The sequence below is a fragment of the Nilaparvata lugens genome, chromosome X (assembly GCF_014356525.2).
Source record: "Nilaparvata lugens isolate BPH chromosome X, ASM1435652v1, whole genome shotgun sequence".
Lineage (NCBI taxonomy): Eukaryota > Metazoa > Arthropoda > Insecta > Hemiptera > Delphacidae > Nilaparvata > Nilaparvata lugens.
The window spans coordinates 28,430,868-28,457,886 of record NC_052518.1 but is presented as its reverse complement, the minus strand read 5'-3'; the positions used below and the strand labels follow the sequence as shown (position 1 = coordinate 28,457,886).

The window sequence follows — 27,019 nt, the reverse complement described above, 5'->3', positions numbered from 1 at the left end:
ATGTATATCGGACAAATCTCAAAAACGGCTCTTACGATTCTGATTAAATTAGAAATATAGTAAGTTCACGATAAAAAATCAGGTTCACAATTTTAGTTTTGTTTTTGTAAGGTATAAGGTATCCTGTCTTGAATAAGAACCTTGATGATTCCTTAGATAGGGATAGAATATTTTATTATATAAAAAAGACATGTCATACTTGCATAGATGGGGGCAAGCTTAGATGGGGGGGGGGGGGCTCAGTGTCTTTTTTTCATGTAAACCCGAGTTTTGAAAGTATTTTTTTCTTTGGCTCTATCAAACTACGTTCAATGGAAATTTATTAAAATTATCTGTACTGTAAATAAGGTGCTTGGTTTCGAACCAACATAGAAACCATATTAAGGTCAAGAAAAGAGGTTACATTGTGAGGGTGAGGATGGAGGACTGTCTAGAATGTGATCTTGATAGCTTCTCATGAGTTTAGAAATAATTTATGAGATTGAGGCCATTGACTTAGTAATAATAATTATTATTATTATTCTGAAGTCGGTCGTCCATGTACGCTTATTATGACATAATGCATGACGAAGCGGAAAGATCAGCTGTTCATACCTGAAGACAAAGCAATTTGTGTCTTTATATAACTGAGCGCATAGACATTGCATCTGAATATGCATGAATTTGCGCAAACATAAGTACAATCTTGATGTATATAAACGTACACAGTAAAGCTTTTAAATTTTTGATCAATACTTATAACACCCAATGTAGGGTAGGAATGTAGGATAACATGTATATTTGCAGGATATGGATTTAATTCATAGCTTTAGCCATATAGCAGCATGTAAAACAATAAGTTACGTACTTATGCAGGATAGTTACGGAAGTTACCGGTTGGGGACTCATCAAGGTAGCACTGATGTGCTTACACGAGTCGAAAATTACATTAGCATTCTTGGAAGTGTAAGGCTTAGTATAAAGAAAAATGCAATATCAGTGGATGACGAATTGAATTTTTATCCTAGATGACAGAGGTCCTTGGTAGCTTACAAATTAGATATGTTTGAGCCATTTTTATCGAGGTCAGACTCATTAGATTAATCTTGAATAAGAAAATCTATGCCGACATGTGACTAAATTACATGACAAGACAAAATAATAGTTGCTAGCATTTATATAAACTAACTGATTGGTGTCCTAACTTCCCTCTCTCCATTTTTGCGATTTTCATATAGTGTTTAAGGATGGAATTACATCATTGTGGGCGGGTTTAGTGTGGTTATTATAATTCCATTTGAATTCATTAGACCAATAATAGTTTGATTATGGGAACTTATCAATCTTATACAATTATTATCTTTCTTAATTCTAGTACTCTTCTTCATCATCTGTTTCTTCCTTCATCATAACTTTCTTTTACTTTTTTTATTATTATTATTCATTAATTTGTTACAATAATGTTCTTCCTTCTTCATCATATCGTAATATTTTTCAATTGAAATGAGGTTATGCTTTTTTTATACTTTTATATTTTTCAATTACTTTCAACTGAGTTTACTTATTATTTTTCTTCTTTTGTGTATATTTGGAATAATATTTTTAATTTATTATTATTTTGTAATTTCGCAATATATAAATTGTTATATTATAAATGCAATGGGTTTTTCAAGACCTGGCATGTGATAAATAAATCAATCTCTCTACCTCTTCACCTTATACCACCGATCACCGTATTCACGCCATTGGTTATGACGCCTGCAACTTTTTGGTGACGGCTTATGCCCACATAAGCTTCAGGTTTGTGCATGGGTAATGGTCGGAGATGGATGCTTTAGGTGGGTTGCAAACCAATGAATATACTTGCTTTGTTGAAAATATTTTTAATTTTGATCGTAAGTAAGAACTAAGATGTCCAAATGAGGCCCGGTTTCTATAACATTTATTGAATCTAATATAGACTTACCATTTAACATGAAAATTTAATATAGATTTAATGTTTCATTAGATTCAATAAGTGTCCTAGAAACCGGACTATAATCTTTCAAATGCCCCATGTCGTATGAAAAAGTTATGAATCAGCATTGAAATCATGATTAGGAGGCAAATGTTGTGTTTCCAACCGAATTATAATGCATTAACAATGTTAGCTCGGTCGCGTGAAGTGAGATTATTTCAATTTAAAGTAGGTATGGTAGCTGAAAGTAGGTATGGTCAGCTAATCTCAGTTGATTTCAGTTGTTGCAACCAAACTTCAAATTAGTTTAAATTAGAACTTTATGGCCCCAACTATAAGGGCGTCTTAGACGAGCTGAATTTTTTTTCTCATTAACCGGATGGCTTATCTCTCATGGGGTAACCTTTACTAGCAAAATGGATGCTCCCCATAAGAATCCATGTATTCTGAAGACGCGTGAAATAAATTCAGTGCGTCTAAGACGCCCGTATAGTTGGGATCTATTTAAGAAGATCTCAACGGATTTCGTCTTAGAGTCTGATAAATAATTATTAACAATATAGGCAAGGAATTTTACATAACATTAAGGGCCGTTTGCACAGTATAGATTACTAAACTCGATTAAGTTAATCGAGTTTCCTAATTTAATCTGACCGTTTAAACTTGAATCGGTTTTCTCAGTGCATTTACTAATCCAGTTTAAGTTATACTAGTTTAGCGTTGATTTGGTAATAGAATGTCATCGTTTATAATATCAGGAAGGGTCATTTTTACAGGAAATTTGCTATTTGTTTATAAACCATCAGTAAATTGAGGTTATTTAGCAGAGCTGTAAGCTGTACGGTAATAAAAGTGGAAAGCAATCAAGAAATTCTTCAAAAAATGATGAAATGCTTTATTACTATTAGAAACAAACTTATATTTAGTTGGAACCAAAAAATATAATCTAGAATGTAATATAAAAACTTTATTTTATTATGAAAATCTACTTAAATCTACTACGGTCTTCCTCGTTTATTAGAAATCTCTCGAAAGCAAAATATCTCAGTTATTTGTTATTAAAAACATGTTTTCTAATTAAAAATCACTGATAAAAATTGTCTTAATAATTATTTTCTATCAAGCGGCTTATTCAATCAAATACAAATTGGCACTTGCTTTACTCAAGCAAAACCGTTGAAAAAATTCTCTATCATCCCAGAAATTTAAATGATTCGTTTTTTGCCCAATTTTTCTCAGTTCCAAAATTTCTTCGCAGTCATCTTCATCAATCGCATTAAAAACTTCTATCAATTCCTGTCAATTCTATCAATAATGATTCACTATAACCTAAATAATTATTATCGTCTACAGAAGCATTAAAAACAAACGTCGAAAAATAATTTACTATTAGCTGTTTCCCCATCAAATTTTACAAATGACTAGTTAATCCAAATTATTTGTTTTAAACCTCCTGTTTAGGAGGTTTAAACTTTCCCAGAGTTTAAACTGATACTGCGCAAACGGAATTTTAGTTTAGACCAAAAAAAAACCAGATTTGGTTTAAGCTTTAGCTTAAACTTACACTGTGCAAACGGCCCTAACTAGTAAATTATTCAACGATATGAAGCTATAAAATGACGTTCCATATATGGTAATAGAGAATAATATTTATTGTGGTGTGGAATGAGTTGAATAAGAAAGTGAAGTCTACCATACATTTATAAATTTCCACTCCTGGCAATTATATCCAAAGAATTCTGTTACAGATTACAAAGATTATTCCACAGTAAAAGTAGATTGAAAAAATACTCACCCTTTGGAGTTACAAATTGAGTCATTTTTTAAATTTACTTTGTCATACACACCGTAATCAGTAATACAGTTCCAATAAGTATTGTGTCATGTAAATCAACATGTATATCCAAGAATCGTTATAAGATCCAAAGAATAAGATCGTTATTGGTATTGAAAATTCTTGCCACAAAATAATCACTGGCAATTATTTGTGATTTGCAGTGTTGATATGTTTAAGCTGTAAAATGATGTTGAATTTGGTAATTTGGTAGAGTAGTGTTGAGTAAGTTGTATTGGTCTGTTTGATTGCAGCTGTTCGATCTGCTCAAGTCGCAGCGTGGTTTGAGCATAATTGAGAAGGTGGAGGCGGTGAATGGAGATGTATCTCTGCCCGACTTGGGCCTCAGTGCTCAACACCGTCAACTCTTCATTGACAATGTCAACATCATTTTCCACGGTGCAGCTACCATCAGGTTCGATGAGCCACTTCGCAAAGCTGTGCTGCTTAATACCAGAGGAACAAAACTCATGCTGGAGCTGGCTACACTCATGAAAAAGTTCCAGGTGGCTTTTACATACTATTTATAGATTTATTAGCACTATATATAAAGTATCTAATCAGGGTCTCTTCTAGTACTGAAAATTACCATGAAATAATATTTTCCACTTTTAATGATACATACTAACAAAGAACATTTTTTTTTATCTACTGCTAAAAGATTACAAAAATAAATTACATTGTTATCAATAATTATTGAAATAATTATCATCCTCAAATGATTTCATCTACTGCTGAAAGGGCACAATTATTTTTCCTGCTCTAGAGAACAAATAGATTTTCAATTAACCAGAATAGATAGATAGATATTGTAGTAAAGTCCTATTTCGGACTATGTGTAACCTTATCTAAATTTGGAAAATGAATAGCTTGGAGATTTGGGAAAGGAAAAGCACATGTTGTAGGAATAGTTTGTAGAGGAATAGCAAGGTTACCTTATTAAGGTTACCTATTGTATGAATGAATTAAGTCTACACAATGTGATAAGAACTAGCCAAGTAATGCACAGAATTGTGTGATCATGGATTCAGAAATATATCGTTGGAAACCCGAATGCCACTTAATTTTTGTCTTGAATAAACTACTATAAGCGCTTGGTTTTGTGCGTCAGTAATGAGAATGATAATAATGACAGTTTTAGGTGGGTTCGGAACCACAGGGAAGTGATTTTGCAGATGTCTGCATTACTGCGGGGTCTGCAGTCGCCAGGTTCTCAGCGCAGTCTATCACGCATCCCGCTGCGGGATATAGATGTGTTCATATATGTTTTTATGTACAGTAGGCTATATTATATTTTATTAATTTGTCTTTTATATACTTGATTGCATTTCTTCTCAACTCTTCTTCTATAATTTTCTTTACCACTTACGTATTTCCTCCCAGCATCATTATTTCCTTCATATTCGTAACCCCATTGTTTTGATGGGATAGAATAGAATGATTGCCTTTTATTTTTCCTAGAGAGCGAAGTAGGGTGCAGTTGGCCCTCTCTTACACTCAACTCTCTATCACATAATATGATGAAAATACAAGAAATATAATTAAGAAAAGAAAATAATAATAGAAACCAGATGAAAAAACAATATCGATATTGATAATATACTTAATAATTATTTGCTATTTAGTATTTTTCACCATTTTCAATCCATTTTTTGTCGTTCTTCAGCCTAGTTAAAGTTCTATTTAAATTGCGTAATTATCGTATTTTTGATTTCCAGCTTTTCGTTCATATCTCCACATCCTACTGCCATTTACAAGAGAAGGTATTAGAAGAGAAAGCTTACCCTCCTCCAACCGACCCTCACAAGATCATTAGAACCTGTGAGCTCATGAGTGAGGAACTTGTTGAAACAGTCGCCAAAAAGTAAGTTAACACTTTTCGAAATTTTCTAATAAATTACAGCATTCTTCTTTGGCAAATATTTGCAGAAAAAAAAATTATGTAGCTTCACTTGTTAATTCATGGCAATCCATACACACACTTGCATGGATTAAAGTCAATGAAGTTATTCCAGTGCCAGCAAGATGAAGCTATGAAAGTTAAACTGTATTTTCTCAAAAAATGAAAAGCTGGATGGGAAATAAGGAAAGCACCAAGTTCAATAGATGAATCATAATTTCGCTCAGCATTTTTTATCATAAGACTGAGTTATAATTTCTTTATTAACATAATGAATAATGGGAGCATTTTATTATTAGAGGCTGTTTTATGAAACAGGCTGTAGATTTACATCTATGTGTTGATGTCTATGATACCAATCTTGATGTCTTTGTTTCTTCATGGGTTGCTCAATCTCAGAATTTATAAAATAACCGGAAGAGAGATTAATTTATTTTTATTGCCGCCTCCAAGTTATAATGATCGTTGTCCAACAATCTACAAATTTCTTATGAAATGATGTAAAATTACTCCCTCAATTGTAAAGAATAATGAGTTAACTAATGTTTCAGTGGAGTTAGTTGAATTAGTCAAGTCACATTAGTTAGTCACTTTAGTTTTATCTTTTAAAATTTAATTCAATCAAATGGCATAATTAATGCTTATCTCACATACAGGCTCAGTATAATACTGATCTCAATTACACATATTTCTGTGCTAAATGAATGTAGAATTTAGTTTAACTAAATAAGACAAAAAAGAACAGAATTAACATGCGATCATACACCACATTTTAAGTTGTCTTTGTTTCAAAATGGTGGATAATAATAGCAATCATTAATAGTAATTAAGCTAGCAACTGAATGTGTCAAATTACTTACTCTCTTGGGAGTAATTATTCACTCGAGCAATACTATCATTTTACAATATATATTCAACAGTATATTATATACATATAAGTATTATTGATTATTGACGTTTTAATAATAGTATATTGATGGAATTAATGGCAATAATTTTCCAACCCTATTGAAAAATCATGAAACAAAAAATCAATCCATATCTCTATAATTAACCTTCCAGAATACAATACAATACAATTCAGTTGAAAATTGAAGTTGTATGAGTTGAGCTATTGAAATATATTTTTTGTATTTTGGGGTATTGAAGATATCCCAATTTGAATTGAAGAGATTTGCAACATTCATTGAGCATTTTGAATCTCACAATCGCTATTACGCAATCGTATCATGTCAAATTCAATGTTATAGAGTTATTCAACTTGCAGGATTCTTGGAGACTTTCCAAACTCGTATGCTTACACGAAATGTCTCTCTGAAGGAATTGCTGTGGAACACATGAATGCTGGATTGCCAGTTATAATTCTTCGACCATCCATTGGTATGTCAAAGTAATAATTTCATAGCAACCAATTCAACTGAAACGGAAATAATTTATTTTCAAATGAAAGATAACAAAGCATTATATTTAGGGTGCATTAATGGTGGTTGCTATTATGTGCATATGTGCATATGTATGTGAGAGAGGAACGTTATATCACAACAATGCACAAAAATATATTATCAGTAAAATTTATAATAAGTTTACTTATAAACAAATGTGAATACCGTATCCCATAAGTAAGAGAGTAAAAAATCATATAGTGAGTTAGGTATAATAATTATAAGTAAATTACTGTATATAACTATGATGAAACTTGTGAATTGAATCATAATTATTATTGGATAATATTTAATAGAGGCCATGAATTAATCAGGTGCGACCTTAAAAACCTACAGGCACTATTACCTGAGCTAGCCAGGTCATTATATATTTATTTATTGATTATCAAGTGAAGTTCATCTTTTGAAGATGTATCAGAATGATGTAGGTATACATGGAGAGAAACATGTCATGTGCGATCGCTGCGTTCTTAGCATAGTTACCAAAATATACAGTGTGAGCGCATTACAATGTGCATGTCCACTCAGATAATTTTTACAAATACATCTATTCAAATTCCATATATTCATGTAGATACAAAATAATCGTCAAATTACATTTAATCTTTTTATTGTTCAAAGATTCTCCAGTTTATAATATGTAATTCATTGAGAAGTTAGCAATGTAAGTTATTAAATATATATATTATTGTATAAGCCAGCTTATATTGTAATATGAATGAATAAATAAATCTAATCCAATATAGATATTCTGTGTTTGGAGGAATGCATCATTGATTTGAAATTTATCATTTTTGCAGTGATTCCTATTTGGAAAGAACCATTGCCGGGATGGACGGACAACATAAATGGTCCAACAGGTCTGTTGATCGGAGCAGGAAAAGGCGTTATTCGTACAATGTACTGCGATAATCAGGGCTATGCCGATTATCTACCTGTTGATATAACAGTCAATGGAATACTGTTAGCAACATGGAACTATCTTGGACTGAAGTAAGGATTTTTTTTAATTATACAACATTTTGAGATGTGCGGATTTATTTGAATCATGAAGTTACAATCATGTACATCTGCAAGTTAAATCCATCAATGTAATCTGCGTGAAAATTGGAATTATGAAATAATTATGTTCTACGATTTAATGTACCTCAATCCATAGTTTGGAGGAATGGACTTTGACAAAGCAGTTGAAGGCATTTGAGATGTGGATCTATAGAAGATTTGTCAGAATTTCGTAGACTCAAACACTGAGGTATTGGATAAGCTGGTTAGAAACCCCGAAATTCTACACCACATCAAGACTCGTAAGTTCAAATACTTTGCCCATACACCAGGAATGAAAAGTATAGGATACTCCAGATTGTGATGCAGGGTAAAATCGATGGGAGAAGACTAGCAGGCCGTACACGAATGGGATGGGAAGACATCAGGTGACCTTTCCAGAACAGCCGTCTACAAGGTGCAGATAGCCATAATGATTGCTAATCTTCGTTGTTATAAGAAGGCAACGAGAAGAAGAAGAAAGAAAGGATAAAAAGTTGAAGAACTAGTATCATTTTGAAAAGAGAATTGGTTTCCATTCATTATTTTAAATTTCCTAAAAAAAACTTAATCAAAACTTTCCTTAATTTTTTACCAGGTTACCTAAGACTACTATCTCCTTGCTTGAAAAGTGGGTTTATTCTGGATTTTTTTAAATTTTGAGGGAAGTATGCTTCTTGAAAACATTTATTAAAAATAATTGTAGTTGGGAGATTGGAAATTATGTGAGCTAATCCTTTAAATATTGAATTACTGATACAGAGTGATTTTTAAGTCCTGTTACCCAACTTTTAATTTGATTTATAAAACGGGAATTGAGTTGTAATAAACTCATTATCTAAAAATGAAGTTTTAAAGTGAAGTTGTATAGTTTTTATATACAAAGTGGATTTAATATTTCATTACTCATATTTCTTAGTTACTAAAGTTCATTTAATACTATCATCAAAATCTTTCATTTTAGTTATACATGCTTTAACTCTTTCCACCATAATAATTCATGTTAATGTTAAGAGACAGTCTGTTCCTAAGACGACCATAATCCTCACAGAATGTTACACAAGTCAAGGATAATCTACGCAAGTTGATACACACTGCCGTGTGTACACCGATTGAGTGGAACTACCAACTTTATGCGACTAAACAAAATTTCACTTTTTTAGAAATAAGTTACCACACCTTTACAATAGGGTAACATAACTAAAAAATCACTCTGTATTATGCATTTCATGTTCTTGTACAATTTCTCAGCTCCTAAATAGTAGTTTCAGTGAGCTTTAGTGAAAACTAGTTCAATATAGAAATAATGCGAAAGCAATGTAAATACCATACTGAACGAATTGTTGTTGAAATACATTTTTCAGCCAAATTTTCAATAATTTGTTTTTTTTTGCAGAGATACTGAACGAACAATTTCACACTTGACATCTAGCATGGAATGGCAAGTGTCTTGGCAAGAAATCATAGACATGGGAAAGAAAATAGTGACAGAGAAAATTCCTCTAAATAATGCAGTATGGTACCCTGGAGGATCCATGAAAAAGTCCAAGCTGCTGCATCAGATTTGTGTTCTGCTCTTCCACATGATACCTGCTTATTTCCTGGACACACTGATAATGCTTTCTGGACACAAACCAATGTAAGAAAATCACATAATATTGATCTGGCAAACATAAATCTTAGTTAATATCAGAATAGAGATGGTTGAAAAGACTTGAAACTGTCAATGGCTATTGACTTGATTTGGCTATTATTGACGTTTTTTAACATGGTTATCGACCACAACATTCATTTTTCTATCAATTCTCTTATTGGATTAAAATACTGTGTACACTCGAAATATACATAACAAAAAATTTCAAGAGGAGCGTACAACTTGGGTGGCTGGCACGTTGGAGTAAGTGATAACGTGCCGGTCTAATAATATAGAGAACCCGAGTTCGAATCTCGACCACGGAAAAAGTTTTTGACCACAGCACAATCACATAGTGCCGTGCTACCAATTTTTCCTAAATCGGCTGGATAGCATTTCACCTATTAACCTAAGGAAATTTATCGGCTCCAACGTAATAGATTCTTGATAAACTATGAATGGATCTATCGCCTATGAATGAGAAATCCAATTTTCAGAGCAAATGAACTTATAATCTTCAGATGAATTTTGGCAAAATATTATACAAATAGACAAAGAATTATATCTTACAAGCCTAAGCATCTACAGTTACTACGAACTAAATACTTATCTAGTTTACAGTTGAAAAAACAGTGGCTATTGGCTTGTATACACACAAATCAATAAACAGACAAAATAGAACACTATAAACTGATTAAAACTCAAATTAAAACATTAATAAATTCACTTAAATAGAAAATTATTTAAAGAGCACAAAGTTACAACACCCATCAGCCAGCCATGTTTCAGAGAGAAGAACAGGAAAAGAAAAAGCTACAAGGAAGCCTCGTCGTCAGAACAAAAAACCACATCTCAAAATCAGTGATGACTTCATGACATGTCAACAACAAAATTATAAATTACAAGTTTAGAATTCACATTTTATATTTGTTCTCAATAAAACTTTATTTTGAAACTATTATTTTAAATTTTTATATATCATCTCGATTTAAATAAACCATTTATCTTTTTAATTCTGTCAACCCAGCCTTGGTGACACCATGGAACAATGCAACAATCATTTACGATAATAAATTCTCCGTCAAAAAGTTTGTCCATCTATCGATGACTCTGATATTTACTATAAAGTTTCATAGATCTCGAATTGAAGATTCGATTCCAATGTGAGAAAAAATGTAATATTACAAATACCCCCCTCTTGACATAAAAAAATTTTACTGTTTGAAAATTGTTGAAATTAAATTTGAGAACAGTAACAATTTTTTCTATAAAAACATTACATGTCAACTATAATTGAAAATTATTATAAAAATTCATCAATAGCATTTGTTATATGTTTCCAAACAATATTTCAAAGTATAGAATATCAAAATTACTTTTGATTTAGCTTTATAATTTAAAGGAAAATATCTCAACAGAAAGTTTAATATGTAAAGAATAGTTTTTTTTTTTTTTTGAAATTGCAAATAAATTTAATAGATAGAAAAATTCAATTTTTTATTGCATAAAAAAATTAGTATGTTGAATGAAAAATTTATTATTATTATTATTTTTTTTTTTTAATGAATTGATGAATTGTTACATTTAATTTTCACATAAAATTTCAATAAATCAAAAAATGTTCATTTCTTTCACTATTGACGCGGTTGATTTTATTGATGCACATTTTGGAAAACAGTCCGTTAAGGCACTCAGTATGATTTTCAGTTAAGTGTGACTCCAGTGTGATGACATCAGTGTTGGGCTGATCCGAATACTTGTAGTGTTGGGCTGATACTTGTAGTCGACTGATGCATATCAAACTCAATACAGGTGACATCTCAGTTAGCATTGCCTCATGCTTGTAGTAGACGGCTGCATACCAAACTTGATACAGGTGACATCTCAGTTAGCATTGCTTCATGCTTGTAGTAGACGGCTGCATTTCAAACTCGATACAGAGTCACGTAAATTTTGTATCATATTTGTAATTATACAATGTACATTTCAGGCTTGAAATGACAATGTAATTCGTTTTTTGGAAAAGAGATAGACGCTGCATACAGGATTAATTTAGGTAAGGTTTGGTTTTTTGATACTTTCAGTGTTCAAGGTTTAGAGTTCTGCATACAGGAATAATTTAGGAGAGGATTTTTTTTTTGAATCAATTCTTTCATGATACTGTGACTGTTATTCTGAATTCAAAGTTGCAAACGTGATCATGGATGGCAATTACCTCCAGGTAATGTAGTAGTGTTGAAGTTTGAGATACAAAGTCAGCAATAAGCGTTGGCATTGTTATTGGCGTATGCTTTGGTGTCGGCATTGGCATCGGCGTTGATATTGGCATTGGCGCAGGCATCGGCGTAGATTTTGGCATTGGCATCAGCATTGGCGCAGGCATTGGCGTAGCTATTGGCATCAGCATTGGCACAGGCATTGGCGTAGATATTGGCGTTGGCATCAGCACAGGCATCGGCATAGATTTTGGCGTAGTTATTGGTGTTGATATTGGTGTTGACATTGGCGTAGTTATTAGTGTAGGCATCAGCATTGGCACAGGCATTGGCGTAGATATTGGCGTTGGCATCAGCACAGGCATCGGCGTAGATTTTGGCGTAGTTATTGGTGTTGATATTGGTGTTGACATTGGCGTAGTTATTAGTGTAGGCATCAACATTGGCACAGGCATTGGTGTAGATATTGGCGTTGGCATCAGCACAGGCATCGGCGTAGATTTTGGCGTAGTTATTGGTGTTGATATTGGTGTTGACATTGGCGTAGTTATTAGTGTAGGCATCAGCGTAGATTTTGGCATTGGCATCAGCATTGGCGCAGGCATTGGCATAGCTATTGGCATTGGCATCAGCATTGGCGCAGGCATTGGCGTAGATATTGGCGTTGGCATCAGCACAGGCATCGGTGTAGTTATTGGTGTAGATATTAGTGTAGGCATCAGCGTAGATTTTGGCATTGGCATCAGCATTGGCGCAGGCATTGGCATAGCTATTGGCATTGGCATCAGCATTGGCGCAGGCATTGGCGTAGATGAGTCACACTAGTTCGACAATCACCCAAATGTTCTTAACACTCTGCATGGCGTTCACTTGTTGCTGATTTCGAGATTCACATGATAATTATTTCAATGTTAATGTCTGTGCTGTACCTGTTATCTTAAAATGCTTATAAACTAAGAAGAAAATCTTTGATTAGGCTATCAATACAATCTAATACACATGATAATTATTTATCATTTTATATTGACTATATACTTTAATTAAGTATATAGTCAATATAAAATTGAAATTCGTTAACATCTTATTATACAGTCAGCAATACATAAATTGTGAAATATGGAGATATCAATTATAAATTTCAATATAAAAAAAATTTCATTTATTCAATGTTCAAATATTTTATAAAAAGCAATTATTCAATATTATTAATCATCGTTTGTTGGATACTATAGTTTATTTCGACTTTTCAATGTTCTAAACACAAACTACATTTCATGACAAAACTTTACTATCAATCATTAAACAAGAAATCATTCAAAACATCAATAATATTTTGCTTCAAAGGCAATCAATATTCATAAGTAATCTGCATCTATGGCAATCAACATTATTAATCATTATTTTGCATCTATGGCAATCAACATAAGTAATCAACACAAAAAATATTATCTCATTACTGCCTCTCTAAGTCATAACCTTCTGGTCATTTCTTCTTTAGGTAATAATGGTTTTCCATCTCAAAAAAACAATCACATACCAGCAAAATTCTAATCAACAAACCCCACTAAAAATTCTACATACACTCCAGCATCCATTTCAAACGATAATCAATCATATCAAAATTTATAGAACAAACAGTTTTAAAATTTTGAAAAAGATATCAATTACAAAAACTTTAGAAAAATTTTAACCTTTAACTCATTTCAATTGATAATATAACACAACGTTTTTATTCAATGAAAACATTATTATTCAAGTTAACTTTCATTAATACATCACATATATATGGCTACACAATTCATTAATACTTTCAAATTTTGAAGTTTATTTATTATAACAAAAGAATTTTTACATAAGAATAGATTTCAGCATGTTCTAAATTGAACCATTTATTTTTTTTTTAAATAATTTATAATTTAAAGACTGTATAATAAGTACAAACATTTCAATATTACAATACAAAGACGATCAAGATTAATAATGGGTAAATAAGTTCCCTAAAAAATACAAACAAGAGAAAAAGAAAATTAGGTAAATAAATTTCCTAAATAATACAAAGAAGAGAAAGATTAATTAGAGCCTATCCTACATGTCAGTACTGAACTTTCATAAGGAAGTATATTTAATAAAATATACTACTATGGAATTTTGTAAATTCCAAGTATGACTCTAATTTGTTATAATTGTGAGCTATCACTCCCACAAAAACAACTGGTGAAGGAAAAAAATGTTGACTATTGTGACTGGGTGGATATTTCCTAGATGTCTGTAAGGCAATGTGATAGCAGACTCTAGTATCGGACCACAAAAACAAAAGTATGCAAAAGTTTTTACAAACATTTGATGTTGCAGTCTTAAGGTTTTTATATCGCAAACAAGTAGGTCAGATAATCGAGTCCAGCCATATGTGGTTCACGCCCACACCTCTAAAAGAATCACACCTACTTGTCTACCAAAAATCCAAAGTATTGGACAGCAAAAAAAATAAAATGCAAAATGGGTTAAAAGCCCAGAAGAAAACTATAACCTAATTACATATGGCTTATGGCACGATATGCAATGAAAGATGAGAACATGGGACATAATTTGCTCTGAAAAACCTAATTACCTAATATGATACCTGAAAAAAATAGACATGATTAAAATATGTAATACATGATGAAAAAATATACCGCAAGCAAACATTTGTTTACACTACAATGGATAGATTTTAGAAAAGTTAAGTTTTATCAACAATTTAAAGATTAGGAAAATAAGCTACTGTTTTAACTTCCAAAATTATTTCAGAAGAATACAAATTTAAATGACTATGGACAAGATTGGTTAAGATATGCATAATATAAGAATTTTACTGAACATTACACAAAGACAGGAAAGAATCGAAATTTGAAAAGATTAAGGGCCAAGAAAAATAGGCTACAGGAAAGAAAAAAGACACAATTATGGACTCTTGCCATACACTGCGTAGCGATTATGCTATTCTGAATCCCGGCATAACACAGGATTCCTAATCATTGTGTGCTGGGGAATACCCTTTCATCATGTGATTCACTGTCATCATCTTGAAATAAGCAACTTGAAACAACCTTTGAATACTAACACATCAATGGTGACTTTGTGTTTTTTTTTCTTCAAGAACATAATTTTATTCATGGGTTCATTTGTTTCAACAAAGCCATTTTGCTTACAAAAGTTAGTCATGTTCACTTGAGAATGCATTGCATACACCTTTTCAATTCTCAGTTGAAAATTGAACTCATCAACTTGACTCAAAGCAACATTCATTTTGTTTACATTGTTCCTAACCTCCACAGAAGCCTGTCTCATGTAATCATTCACTTTGTTTATAGTTTTCCTAACCTTCAATGTAGCAATATTACTTTCATGATAGTTGACTTTCAGTGAAGACAACTCCCTACCTACTTCTTTACTCAATTCTACTATCTCATTAAGGTTGACTTTTTCAACAACAGTAACTAGGCCTACATTGTCAGAAACTTGAATGAGTTGATCCTGTATCTTAACACTACTATTATCCTGCTTCAATTTGTTTTCATCTTCATGATTATCACTCAATGTTTCATGTGCATTTTTCAATAGAAGGTTTATACTAACCTGCTCTAGTCTAATGCTAGCAAATTCTTGCTTCATATCATCAAACCTAGCATTAAACTTAGCATTTTGCTTATCAAACTTAGCATTTTGCTTATCAAACTTAGCATTTTGCTTATCAAACTTAGCATTTTGCTCATCAAATCTAGCATTTAGCTCATCAAACTTTTGTGTTAAGAATGCTATAAGATTCAGATCATTTTTAATGTTTGCCATTTTGTAATATGCACTGATATCTATTCATTAAAACTTGATCTCTCTTGAACCGATTTCCCACTCAGCAACAAACCATTCATAACCTATCAAGATATCTATCCTACTAATAATTTTTTACAACCAGGGATTTCATGGTGTACCATTTGGGACATATTTATTTTGTAATTTGGTCCCACCACAGGGGTAACATTTGCCGTGCTACCAATTTTTCCTAAATCGGCTGGATAGCATTTCACCTATTAACCTAAGGAAATTTATCGGCTCCAATGTAATAGATTCTTGATAAACTATGAATGGATCTATCGCCTATGAATGAGAAATCCAATTTTCAGAGCAAATGAACTTATAATCTTCAGATGAATTTTGGCAAAATATTATACAAATAGACAAAGAATTATATCTTACAAGCCTAAGCATCTACAGTTACTACGAACTAAATACTTATCTAGTTTACAGTTGAAAAACAGTGGCTATTGGCTTGTATACACACAAATCAATAAACAGACAAAATAGAACACTATAAACTGATTAAAACTCAAATTAAAACATTAATAAATTCACTTAAATAGAAAATTATTTAAAGAGCACAAAGTTACAACACCCATCAGCCAGCCATGTTTCAGAGAGAAGAACAGGAAAAGAAAAAGCTACAAGGAAGCCTCGTCGTCAGAACAAAAAACCACATCTCAAAATCAGTGATGACTTCATGACATGTCAACAACAAAATTATAAATTACAAGTTTAGAATTCACATTTTATATTTGTTCTCAATAAAACTTTATTTTGAAACTATTATTTTAAATTTTTATATATCATCTCGATTTAAATAAACCATTTATCTTTTTAATTCTGTCAACCCAGCCTCGGTGACACCATGGAACAATGCAACAATCATTTACGATAATAAATTCTCCGTCAAAAAGTTTGTCCGTCTATCGATGACTCTGATATTTACTATAAAGTTTCATAGATCTCGAATTGAAGATTCGATTCCAATGTGAGAAAAAATGTAATATTACAATAGATACGGCCACCCCGTCTTTCGGAGGATAAGTCGTCGGTCCCGACTACCTAAAATGTAGTCGTTATCTCTCATCATCATCATCCCTCTCACTCATTACCCACGCACAAGCCTAAGAGCTTATGTGGGTATCACTCTAAGAAATATTATTACAAAAACAAAAATAAAAAATTAGGAAAATATCATAGCCCCGAGATCAACTGTGTGAAGCTTAGAAAGAACTAAATAATGAAAATACTATACTTGGAAAAAATATATAAACAACTTGAAATAGAAATTAAAATTATATTTATAACTAGAAATAAGTTACCGTGCTGCAGCCGCATAGATTTTATCTTAATTTCTCATTAAATGTTACTTTAATTTCTTCTATTTCTGTCATTTCTTTCATACTCACTTATCATCTTCCATATCATCTCCAATACTTGACAAAGAGTTGTTTGTGTACAGTGTTACAACCCTGAAAAAGCAATTGCTGTTTTGATATTTTGTGTAATTTTTTCCAATTATTTCCACTTGACAGTCTGGTTTGTTGTAGTTTTAAAAAGTATTTTTAATTATTGACTATAAAAAGGCGAACTACAAATCAAAGTACAATCGAATAAACTCTTTATGAACCGTGAGAATTTAATGTAAATATGAGCTAATTAGAAAGACATACTCCATTTTCATAAATAAGTTGAATAAAACAAGCCAAAATAGAATACAATAGGATACAGTTTTTTTAATTTCTAGCGCAATTAGTATGCAAGCAGGAATGAACTATATTTATTTATTTATTTACTTATTTATTCGTGGATAGAATCACAACTCATATAAATATGATTAGGAAGGAACAACAGGCTTGGCCCAAATCTATTCCATTCCCAAATTTTGATAAATTAATAAATTGTCCAAAAATAGGTTATGTTTCTACTGTAAAACGTTCAAGTTCAATTTTCGTCCAAAAATATATACAAGCTAAACATTTTGAATTTATAGAAATTAAAACACCAAACTATATTTAAATATAACACTCAATTATCACTTCATATTGAATTAATCAAGTTATTTTATAAAATTTTGAACCCAAAAATACACACAACTTCTCTCACTAAGCACAGCTGTTTATGTGAGCTACTTAATAAAAACAGCAATTGCTTTTTCAGGGTTGTAACACTGTACACAAACATCTTTCTGTCAAGTAGTGGAGATGATATGGAAGATGATAAGTGAGTATGAAAGAAATGACAGAAATAGAAGAAATTAAAGTAACATTTAATGAGAAATTATGTAGGCTACTGTAATAAAACATTTTTAATGCTAACATCCGCACTAAAAAACAGACTAAATCCTTCCTTGTGTGATCAATATTATATCAATGAGCATTTATTGAGTTTGATAAAGGTAGTTTGTATATTGAAGGAATTAAACTTTTTGGTGCAAAAAGTTATAAGTTAAACTATTTTGCAGCTTGTGCAGAGTTCAGGAACGGATAAATAAAGGATTTGAAGTTTTTGAGTACTACGCCAACAACCAATGGGAATTCCGAAATGATCAAATACACCACATGAGAAAAATAATGAATCGGCGAGAAAGATTTGAATATAAAATAGACGGAGAGGACATGGATTTATATAAATACTTTGAGGACTGCATTTTGGCCGCCAGAATTTATATATTAAAAGAGATGCCTGAAACTCTACCTGGAGCCCGCAGACACATGAGAATGTGAGTACATTTTTCTTCAACTTCAATCTGTGTTGTGTGTTGATGGAGTCCGACTTCCAGTCAACTGCCTCAATAATTTTATGAATAAATTAATAAAATTTTATTTTTTCATAGTATTAGCTCATGCAAAAAGTTGCGCATCATATCAATAATAATTATACTAATTGCATTTTAACAAACCCATATAACAATTTAATTACAAAATGAATCATACAGAGTGAGGCGTAAGAATTTTTTTTTATTAATTAAAAATAATTTCTTATATTTTGTATGGAATTTAAATAAATAAACAAAGCTTCTTCAAACAAAGCAGCAAGCTATGTTCACATTTCAGGAGCTGTTTGATGAGGAAGCATTTTTTTGGATAGTTGGAAATTGGATAGAAATATACCATTATTAATATAGTATACTTGTGAATTACTTTGTTAAAGCTCAAAAAATTCTTCACTCATTATCGTAAATATAATAAAAACTCATTAGCATAAGTGTTTTCAATTATAAAACATTATGAAGCGAAAAAATCAATTGTGCGATCGTAGAAGATTATTATTTGAGAAATCGTATTGAAATCACTTGGGGGTACAAATGGCCGCATAATCTAATCAAACGACTTCAGCTTACACAAGTATATAGTTTTATACAGAAATATTCCTTCCACCCTTCGTAATGCTCATGACTGTTTACTTTATGCGTATAAATAACATATCAAAATATGGATAAGGGAGATTGGTAGGGAAAACATAGAAGTCATAATCCATTCTAAATACCAATAATTTGTGATGAATAAAATAAGTGAACTCCAGATTAGGTTGGAGGGCAGTGAAAAATATTCTCGTGCTAATACACTCGAGATATTTGGTGTACCTGAAACTCCAAACGAGAACACTTTAGATAAGGTGATAGAGGTTGGTAAGGCACTGGACATAGAAGTTCGTGCTAAGTTGATTGATGTATGCCATCGATTGAAGAAACAGAACAATTGGGCAACTCCTGGTATAATTGTGCGGTTTCTACGAAGAACTGATAAGGAGTTAATGTTACAGAAAAGACGTGTGAAACGCACACTGTCAACACGTCATCTAGGACTTCCATATGATACACCCATCTATTTAAATCAATCTTTGTCCCGAGCAAGACGGATTTTGTTTGCGAAAGCACGGCAAATGAAAATCGACAAAAAATACAAGTTTCTGTGGGTCGATAAAGGAGGCAATATAAAGATTAAACGAGGAGAAGGCAGCAAAGCAATTCATATCTCTAGTGATGTCGCCTTCAACAACTTTTAGAATGTTGGTGGAATGAGAACTAAACTTCATGATTTATCTCTTGCACTTCTGAATTCTTCTTGTGAGATTATCGTCTTATCTGAAACCTGGCTGACTGAGGACATTAGAGACGGTGAATTCTGTGATGGCAAATACAAAATTTATCGATGCGACCGTAACCCAACATTATCAGGTAGAACGAGAGGCGGGGGCATGCTGGTGGCTGTTGCTGCTTCGTTGTCGACTGCATTGGAGAGTGTGCGTGCGGAGGTCAGATCCGAATCACTCACTGTCAGACTGCGTCTGCCTGGACGAACTATCAACATCACAGCAGTTTATCTGAGACCAACAGCTGGACTCCTCGATTATCAGAACTTTGTAGACAGTATTGAAAACGAGTACGGTTTGATAAACGATGACAATATTATTGTTGGCGATTTCAATCTGAATGAGATTACTTATTATAATTTCACTTCTCTGTCGGCTCCAGTAAGGCTAGATGTATTGCTCAATTAATGAGTCTGTTAAATTTGAATTTCTTCAATAATGTTTCAAATATAAATGGAAGAACTCTCGATTTAATCTTGAGTAATATCCCGTTGCATGTTACCAGGCAAGATGATCCCACGCTTGCTCAAAATAGTCACCACCCTGCTCTTGTTTCTTCACATTGAAATGACTCACGTAGCTTTCCTTCCCACTAGAATTTCTTACTATAATTTTAAAAAATCAGATTTTCATAAACTTTATATAACTTTACAAAATTCTGATTGGGACAGTTTATACTTGATTGAGGATGTTGATAAAGCCGTTGAGTATTATTATGATTTGTTGCTTAAGGCTATGAATCAATGTATTCCAACAATAAATAAAATAAGTAGTATTAAGTATCCACGTTGGTTTAACAATGATATCATAAAAAATCTCAAATTAAAAAATGAGTTAGCCCGTTTGAAAAGTTTTCAAATCATTATAAGGAAAGGTTTCGAGAAGTTCGAACTAAACTGAAGTTTCAAATAACAGTTGCATATCACAGCTACATAACAGGTGTACAAAACAGTGCTAAAACTAACATTAAAAGTTTTTGGAACTAGGTGGAGGATAGAAAAGCAAATAGAACCGTACCTGGGGAATATGAAATTGACAATGTGAAGATTCCTGCTAGAGAAGTATCTCAAGCATTTGCTGATCATTTTGCGTCTGTTTATGATAATGATATTCACTTTGTTTTCGTCCCAATAACCCAAGTTATTGTTTGTTTTCGTCCCAGTAGGTCCAAATAACGATCTCAAAATAAACGGTATCTCAGACACTTTTAAAATAAGAAGCATTACTGAGGGAGAAGTAGCTGAATGTATTAAAAACCTAAAAGATCTTGTGGTCCAGATAACATACCCCCCTATATAATAAAGGGCTGTGGGGAAATTTTGATTAAGCCTCTACACTATTTATTCAACCTGCCCATCCGTAAAAACAAGTTTCCTTGTAGGTGGAAGGAGGCAAGAGTCACTCCAATTCCTAAGGGTGGAAAATTGAATGATTTGAAAAACTTCAGGCAAATATCCAACTTGAATGCAACTGCAAAAGTATTCGAGTATGTACTGTTTGAGCATATTTTCAATAATTTTAAAAACATTATAACGGTTAGTCAGTATGGTTTCCTTAAAAACCGATCAACTGTCAGTAATCTTCTCCTATTTACTAATTACATTTCAAGTCACCTTGATAGAGGCATACGTGTTGATGCAATTCAACTCGATTATTCCAGAGCTTTTGATAAGGTTGACCACAAAATCCTTCTGCAGAAAATGTTTGCCTTTGGTTTCACATCCGAAATGTTTGCCTTCTTTCACTCATACCTTAGTCAGCGTTTATTCTTTGTGTATTTCAATAATATTAGATCAAAATGTTTCATGAGTGGTTCAGGTGTGCCCCAGGGGAGTAATCTTGGGCCTCTTTTGTTCCTTTTACTTATTAATGTCATTCCAGAGTGTATTAAAAACAGTAATTGTCTTATTTATGCAGATGATGTTAAAATTTATCGAACTATACAGGATGATCAGGACTCTCAGATGTTACAGGAGGATTTGGGCAGGTTGAATGATTGGAGTGAAAGAAACAATCTGGCATTAAATGTGAAGAAATGTAAATTTATTGTCTTCACTAGACAGCAACAGATTTTTGCTGACTACAAATTATTAGATGAACATCTTGAAAGAGTTTATGTGATTAAGGATTTGGGTGTCAAATGTCACACACTTCACAGACATTGATTTAATCAAGATGCTGTATCTGGCCTTGGTGAGAAGTAGACTTTAGCATTGTGCAGTTGTTTGGAGTCCTTATCAAGAGATATTAGTAGTATCGAACGCATACAAAATAAATTCCTCAGATTCATGTATTACAAGAAGTATGAACATTCATGCCCGTATGACTATTCTATGAGGTGTCTGAGAGTCAGTTTTCAAATTATGTCGTTGAAGAACAGGCGGGATTTCATATCATTAATTGTTCTATTTAAAATATTGAATAATCATTTAGACATTCTGAATATTATCGAACTCTTTAGTATCAGATCTTTGTTCCGTTAAATAGACCTAGATTAAATATGTTTTTTGCTTTGGATAGAATATACACTGTACATCATGCAAATTGCTTCTTACAAAAAACTGTTAGATTGTACAATTCTTTGAATACGATCTAGATATATTCGCTGATAATTTGCGCAATTTTAGTGAAAAATGTTATCAAGCTCTTAAAATATAAATGCTTAATCAATTTTGCAGACCATAAAAATTTAAATTTCAAATTCTTCTTAAAATAGGCTTGCTACCTATTCTATTTTTTTTCAATTAGTCTATTTTTTATTATTTCTTCAGTCTTTTTTCTATTTTCTATTGTGTCTTGTGCTATTTTCTATTCATAATGTTTCTTCCAAACTATTTTTATTGCTATTTTTCGTTTTTTCTTTCTTACTAATTTAGTTTCAGTTTGTGTAAGCAATTGATTTTCAATGAGGCTTGTTTTGGCATAAAGCTGTAAGCCTCTATATGTTGTTGTAATTTTTCTATTGATGTAAATAAATAAATAAATAAATTTTCTTAATTTATCATCAACTAAATATCCTGTAATCTGCACTTAGTTTGAATATACCTTTACTACAATATTGTCTTAGCCATGTAATATGTAGTGAGCCAAAACCAACATCATCAAATTTTGCTATTAAAAAGTATAAGTTACCAACTTATAGTATTTATTTATTCTTTATTATTTGTTGTACATTTTATTACTTTTCCAATAACAGGTTCTTTATTGGGTTGCATCAATGCTCTCGATGTGTATCATCCTCTCAGTAATTTTCAATATTAATTAAAATTCATTTATTCAAGAATGACTTATCCTTCTCAAACTACAAAAAGAATATTTTCATAAATAATAGTCTCTCCATACACAGGCTTAAGCCTTCGTGGATGAGATTCATGTTACATTTTTTCCTCTTTGCAAATTTTAGTATCATAAGAATTATTATGTTTGCATTGTCAATACTTATTTTGATCAAGTGTGATTGACTGCAACATATTAGTGTGCATGTTGATTTATTCAAAATTGTACTAATTGTGATATATTTATCAACTGTGTATTTATTTCATGCAATGAATGAATTTGAATTAAAATTTCGCTAGCATTTTTCAAAGCTTAGTTCCATTCAACATTTGACAAGAATAATTCCTACCACACTTGAAATAGAACACTAGTACATTAGAACACGGGTAATTTAGTACAGAATAAATTCTGTAATGAGTGTTTTCTCTTCACCAGTGAATATTTATTTCAAATCACTTCCCTTAATGATGAGGTCAATCATTGAACTAATAGATGAAGAGTTGTTATAGAAATATGTGCTCTTTAGTTCTCATTTTCTTGACTGTTTGTAGATAGTCAAAACTTAGACAACTTAATATTGAACTAATAATAGCCTTAAACTAATTCTGATTGAAGAATGTGTAATTATGTAAAATTTAGAAATATTATGATATCAAAGAGAAGAGAATATTTCATCCAATTCAATTTGTATTTATTCTATGGAAAAGTTTTATATTCTCTTTAAAGTTTTATTTTCGATATTATAGCTAAAACATGATGAGAAAGTAGTCTTGAATCAATTTAATATGAGAACTATCCAAAATCAAGTGAATAGGTAATAACCAAATCAATATGTCTTAGCTGTACTATGAAATATGGAATGAAATGATTGGTTCCCTTCTGTTTTCAGAATGTACTGGGTGGATTTCTTCACGAAATGCCTCTTCTATGGACTAGTTATGTGGTTCTTCTTTTCGAATTCAAGTGCGATAATGAACTTCGTACTGGGACTTTTCAAATTTGTGGAGAGCGCATTCTGGTACCTGCTCTCTGGAAGATCAAGCAGTGAGCCATCATCATCTACTCCAGCATTGGAGCTCTAAACCCTGTTACATTATAATTAATAGTTTTAAATTAGTATCTAAGAAGAAACTATACTTACAAAATTTCTTTTTTATGCCGAAAATTGTGGTAAAGTGTTTATAATAATTATTATCAGTAACATACGGTAGGAGAATTATTAACGTCCTTTTTTTATTCAACTGAGAACGTTTTAACGAAATCAAATGTATGTTTAGTATGTTCACTTCCAATGGTATATTCATTCTACCATTTCTATCACTCGTCATAGAAATGTATGTTTCTTGAAGCAATATTATCCTATAGTGTGGTCCACGTCATAATGGCAGTGAATAAAGATAAAAGAATAGCGATACCGATTCTCTGCATTAATTAATTATATTTGTACACTGTCAAAAACATAATTGTCATCGTTGTGAACCTAGAAAAGGATAGTATCACCGGCTTTGTCGAATGATAGACAAGGATAGCAAAACTAAAGTTGATGAAATACTGTCATTTTAACGTGGACCTCACTATAGTTCACAGTTATATTGGCTGTTGAATATTATATCTAATATAGGCCTATGCCAGTATCGAAAAGTAGACCAAATCGCCAATAAGACTTAAATATAAATTCACCTGCAATTAAAATCAGTAAGAAATCTATCAAACTGACAATTATCAGGTCTGCTTGTACATTATTCAGATGCTCCTAAGCGTTACAACTGCTGAAAAAAAGAAATTCAACATCTTTTGAAGATCTTCATTAATATCTCATTCAATACAACTCTGGTACTCAAGTACCTATGGAACTTCAATATACTACGTAGGTGTTAAATTATCAATCAATAATTGTACTCTCGAAACTGTTATCAATATATTTTGTCTAATGAAGTTTCATCAGAATATGTGAAGCATAACAATAATTGACCTATCAAAATAGCATATGAAAGTTTGTAACGCTCTATCTTTAAATGTGACTGATAAAGTAGTAAACTATTATTAATTAGCTCAAAGCTTGAAAAAATATCAATCAAAATTGTCTACTATTACAACCAAAGATCTTAGAACTAAAGTTTTGTTTCTGATAAAGAATATTTACAAACATAAAAATCTTATCCCTGGAAACAGCAATATAATTAAGACAGAACAATATTGAAAATAACAAGAGTATGGAATAGATACAAAAATAGTATGAATCAAAGTTATAAGCCAGATTTTGCTAATAAAAGTTCAAATATATGACTGGTGATAATCATATAATTTCATTATAGATTGTAAGTCTGGTGAATGGCTATTATGTAGAGACTCCTAGTGGAAACACCAGTATGCCATCAATTGAATCAAAATAACGGGGAATGATTGAATTAATCTTTAAAACTAAGAAGAATATACTTTAAATTGTCACAGAAGAACAGTTCTGGTGAAAACGATGTTGAGATATTGATGTGTGAGTGTGTGTATTCTCAAAGAATTGATCAATCAAACGTTCTTATAAGCCTACACTAGTTTAATGTACATTGATACAATTTTCATAATTAAATTTATATTAGACTACTGTTCAGAAGAATGTCTAAGAATTTATCATGAATCATGTGGTTGTATTCTTGAAAATAAAATAATTTTCCAACAAGTGTAATTTAACTTGCAAATATTTATTGGTTTCATTGTAGATACGATCTTTTGATCTCCAATCAAAATCTTCTCAGAAATTTATTATAAGTTTCTCCTCCAAATAGAATGTTTTTATTCAATTTAGAAGATCTACATTTTATTAGGCTGTGTTTATAAAAATGTCTAGGACAAGTTTTCGTTCAGATTCAAGAAACGAGTAGGTCTGAACATGAAAATTGAAGTGAATAAATCGGATGTAGATATCAACGACTCATGTAAATCGTGAACAAACGCCTAGATTAGCGTGAATAAGCATTAGTAAATCGTTCATGGCAAGAAGATACTCAGATATTTACAATGTTGCATGATCAAAGACTTGACGTACTTTTCAATAAAACGTCGTGAAAACGAGTGAAACAAAAAAATCTGGTAGTGTTGAATTGAATTTTGAAAAATGATCACACAAAACTACTGAGCAGCCGGGCTGCCGAGCAGTCACTTTCATTTCCTTCAAGTAAACTGTTAATCTAGCAAGGTTAGCCATGAAATATCGAATTCTGAACTTTATTCACTTCTATTCAATTGGAGTTTTTTCACTCTTAATTGGTTTGCGATAGTGAAGCACCTTCATACGTACTCAACCGGCCCATTTTTATGTTTGAGCTAGAATTATTTGAGTGAATCGATTGAAACTGTGTCCTTATTTTTGCAGCCCTAAACGACTTTTATTTTTAAAAATTCGATATTTCAAAAACATAAAAAATACAATTTTTCTAAAAAAACGTCTGAGTTATATTCGAATTCAATATTTGTATAACCTAATTCTTTTAAATAGTATAGTTTCATATTTGTAAGAGAATCCATAGAAAATATTAAACATACTTGATTAATAAGACTTTGATTGGAAAGTTGTTTCGGAAGCATGTACATTATTTGTGAGAGCACCTTTTCCACCATGAAGTTTATCAAGTCAACCCAAGACAATGAACTGGTGTTGGTTGAAAATACGCAGATTAAATACAAATTACAATAGTCAAAGGTTGAAATCTAATCCATCCAGCCAATCCACTACTTCTGGTGTGGCAGAAATAAAACCCTGAGGCTGACCAGCATGAGCTCGGTGGCTGCTGTTGGAAGCTACGTGCTCAACTGTT

The 27,019-nt window shown here is 31.8% G+C and overlaps 1 protein-coding gene across 2 annotated transcripts in view; it reads left to right on the top strand.

The window, feature by feature from the left end:
* Positions 1 to 26,777, top strand: part of LOC111052054 (fatty acyl-CoA reductase 1) — a 54,768-nt gene extending 27,991 nt beyond the window's left edge. Inside the window, exons 3-9 of one of the 2 annotated variants that reach the window (XM_022338670.2) lie at positions 4,025 to 4,276; positions 5,489 to 5,634; positions 6,938 to 7,050; positions 7,913 to 8,105; positions 9,550 to 9,792; positions 18,304 to 18,561; positions 24,100 to 26,777. In XM_022338670.2, coding sequence (XP_022194362.1) covers positions 4,025 to 4,276; positions 5,489 to 5,634; positions 6,938 to 7,050; positions 7,913 to 8,105; positions 9,550 to 9,792; positions 18,304 to 18,561; positions 24,100 to 24,292 — 1,398 coding nt within the window. In that variant the 3' untranslated portion in view covers positions 24,293 to 26,777. The remainder of the gene's footprint in view (positions 1 to 4,024; positions 4,277 to 5,488; positions 5,635 to 6,937; positions 7,051 to 7,912; positions 8,106 to 9,549; positions 9,793 to 18,303; positions 18,562 to 24,099) is intronic. The other variant, XM_039443113.1, reaches the window with a different exon arrangement.
* Positions 26,778 to 27,019: the final 242 nt, after the last annotated feature.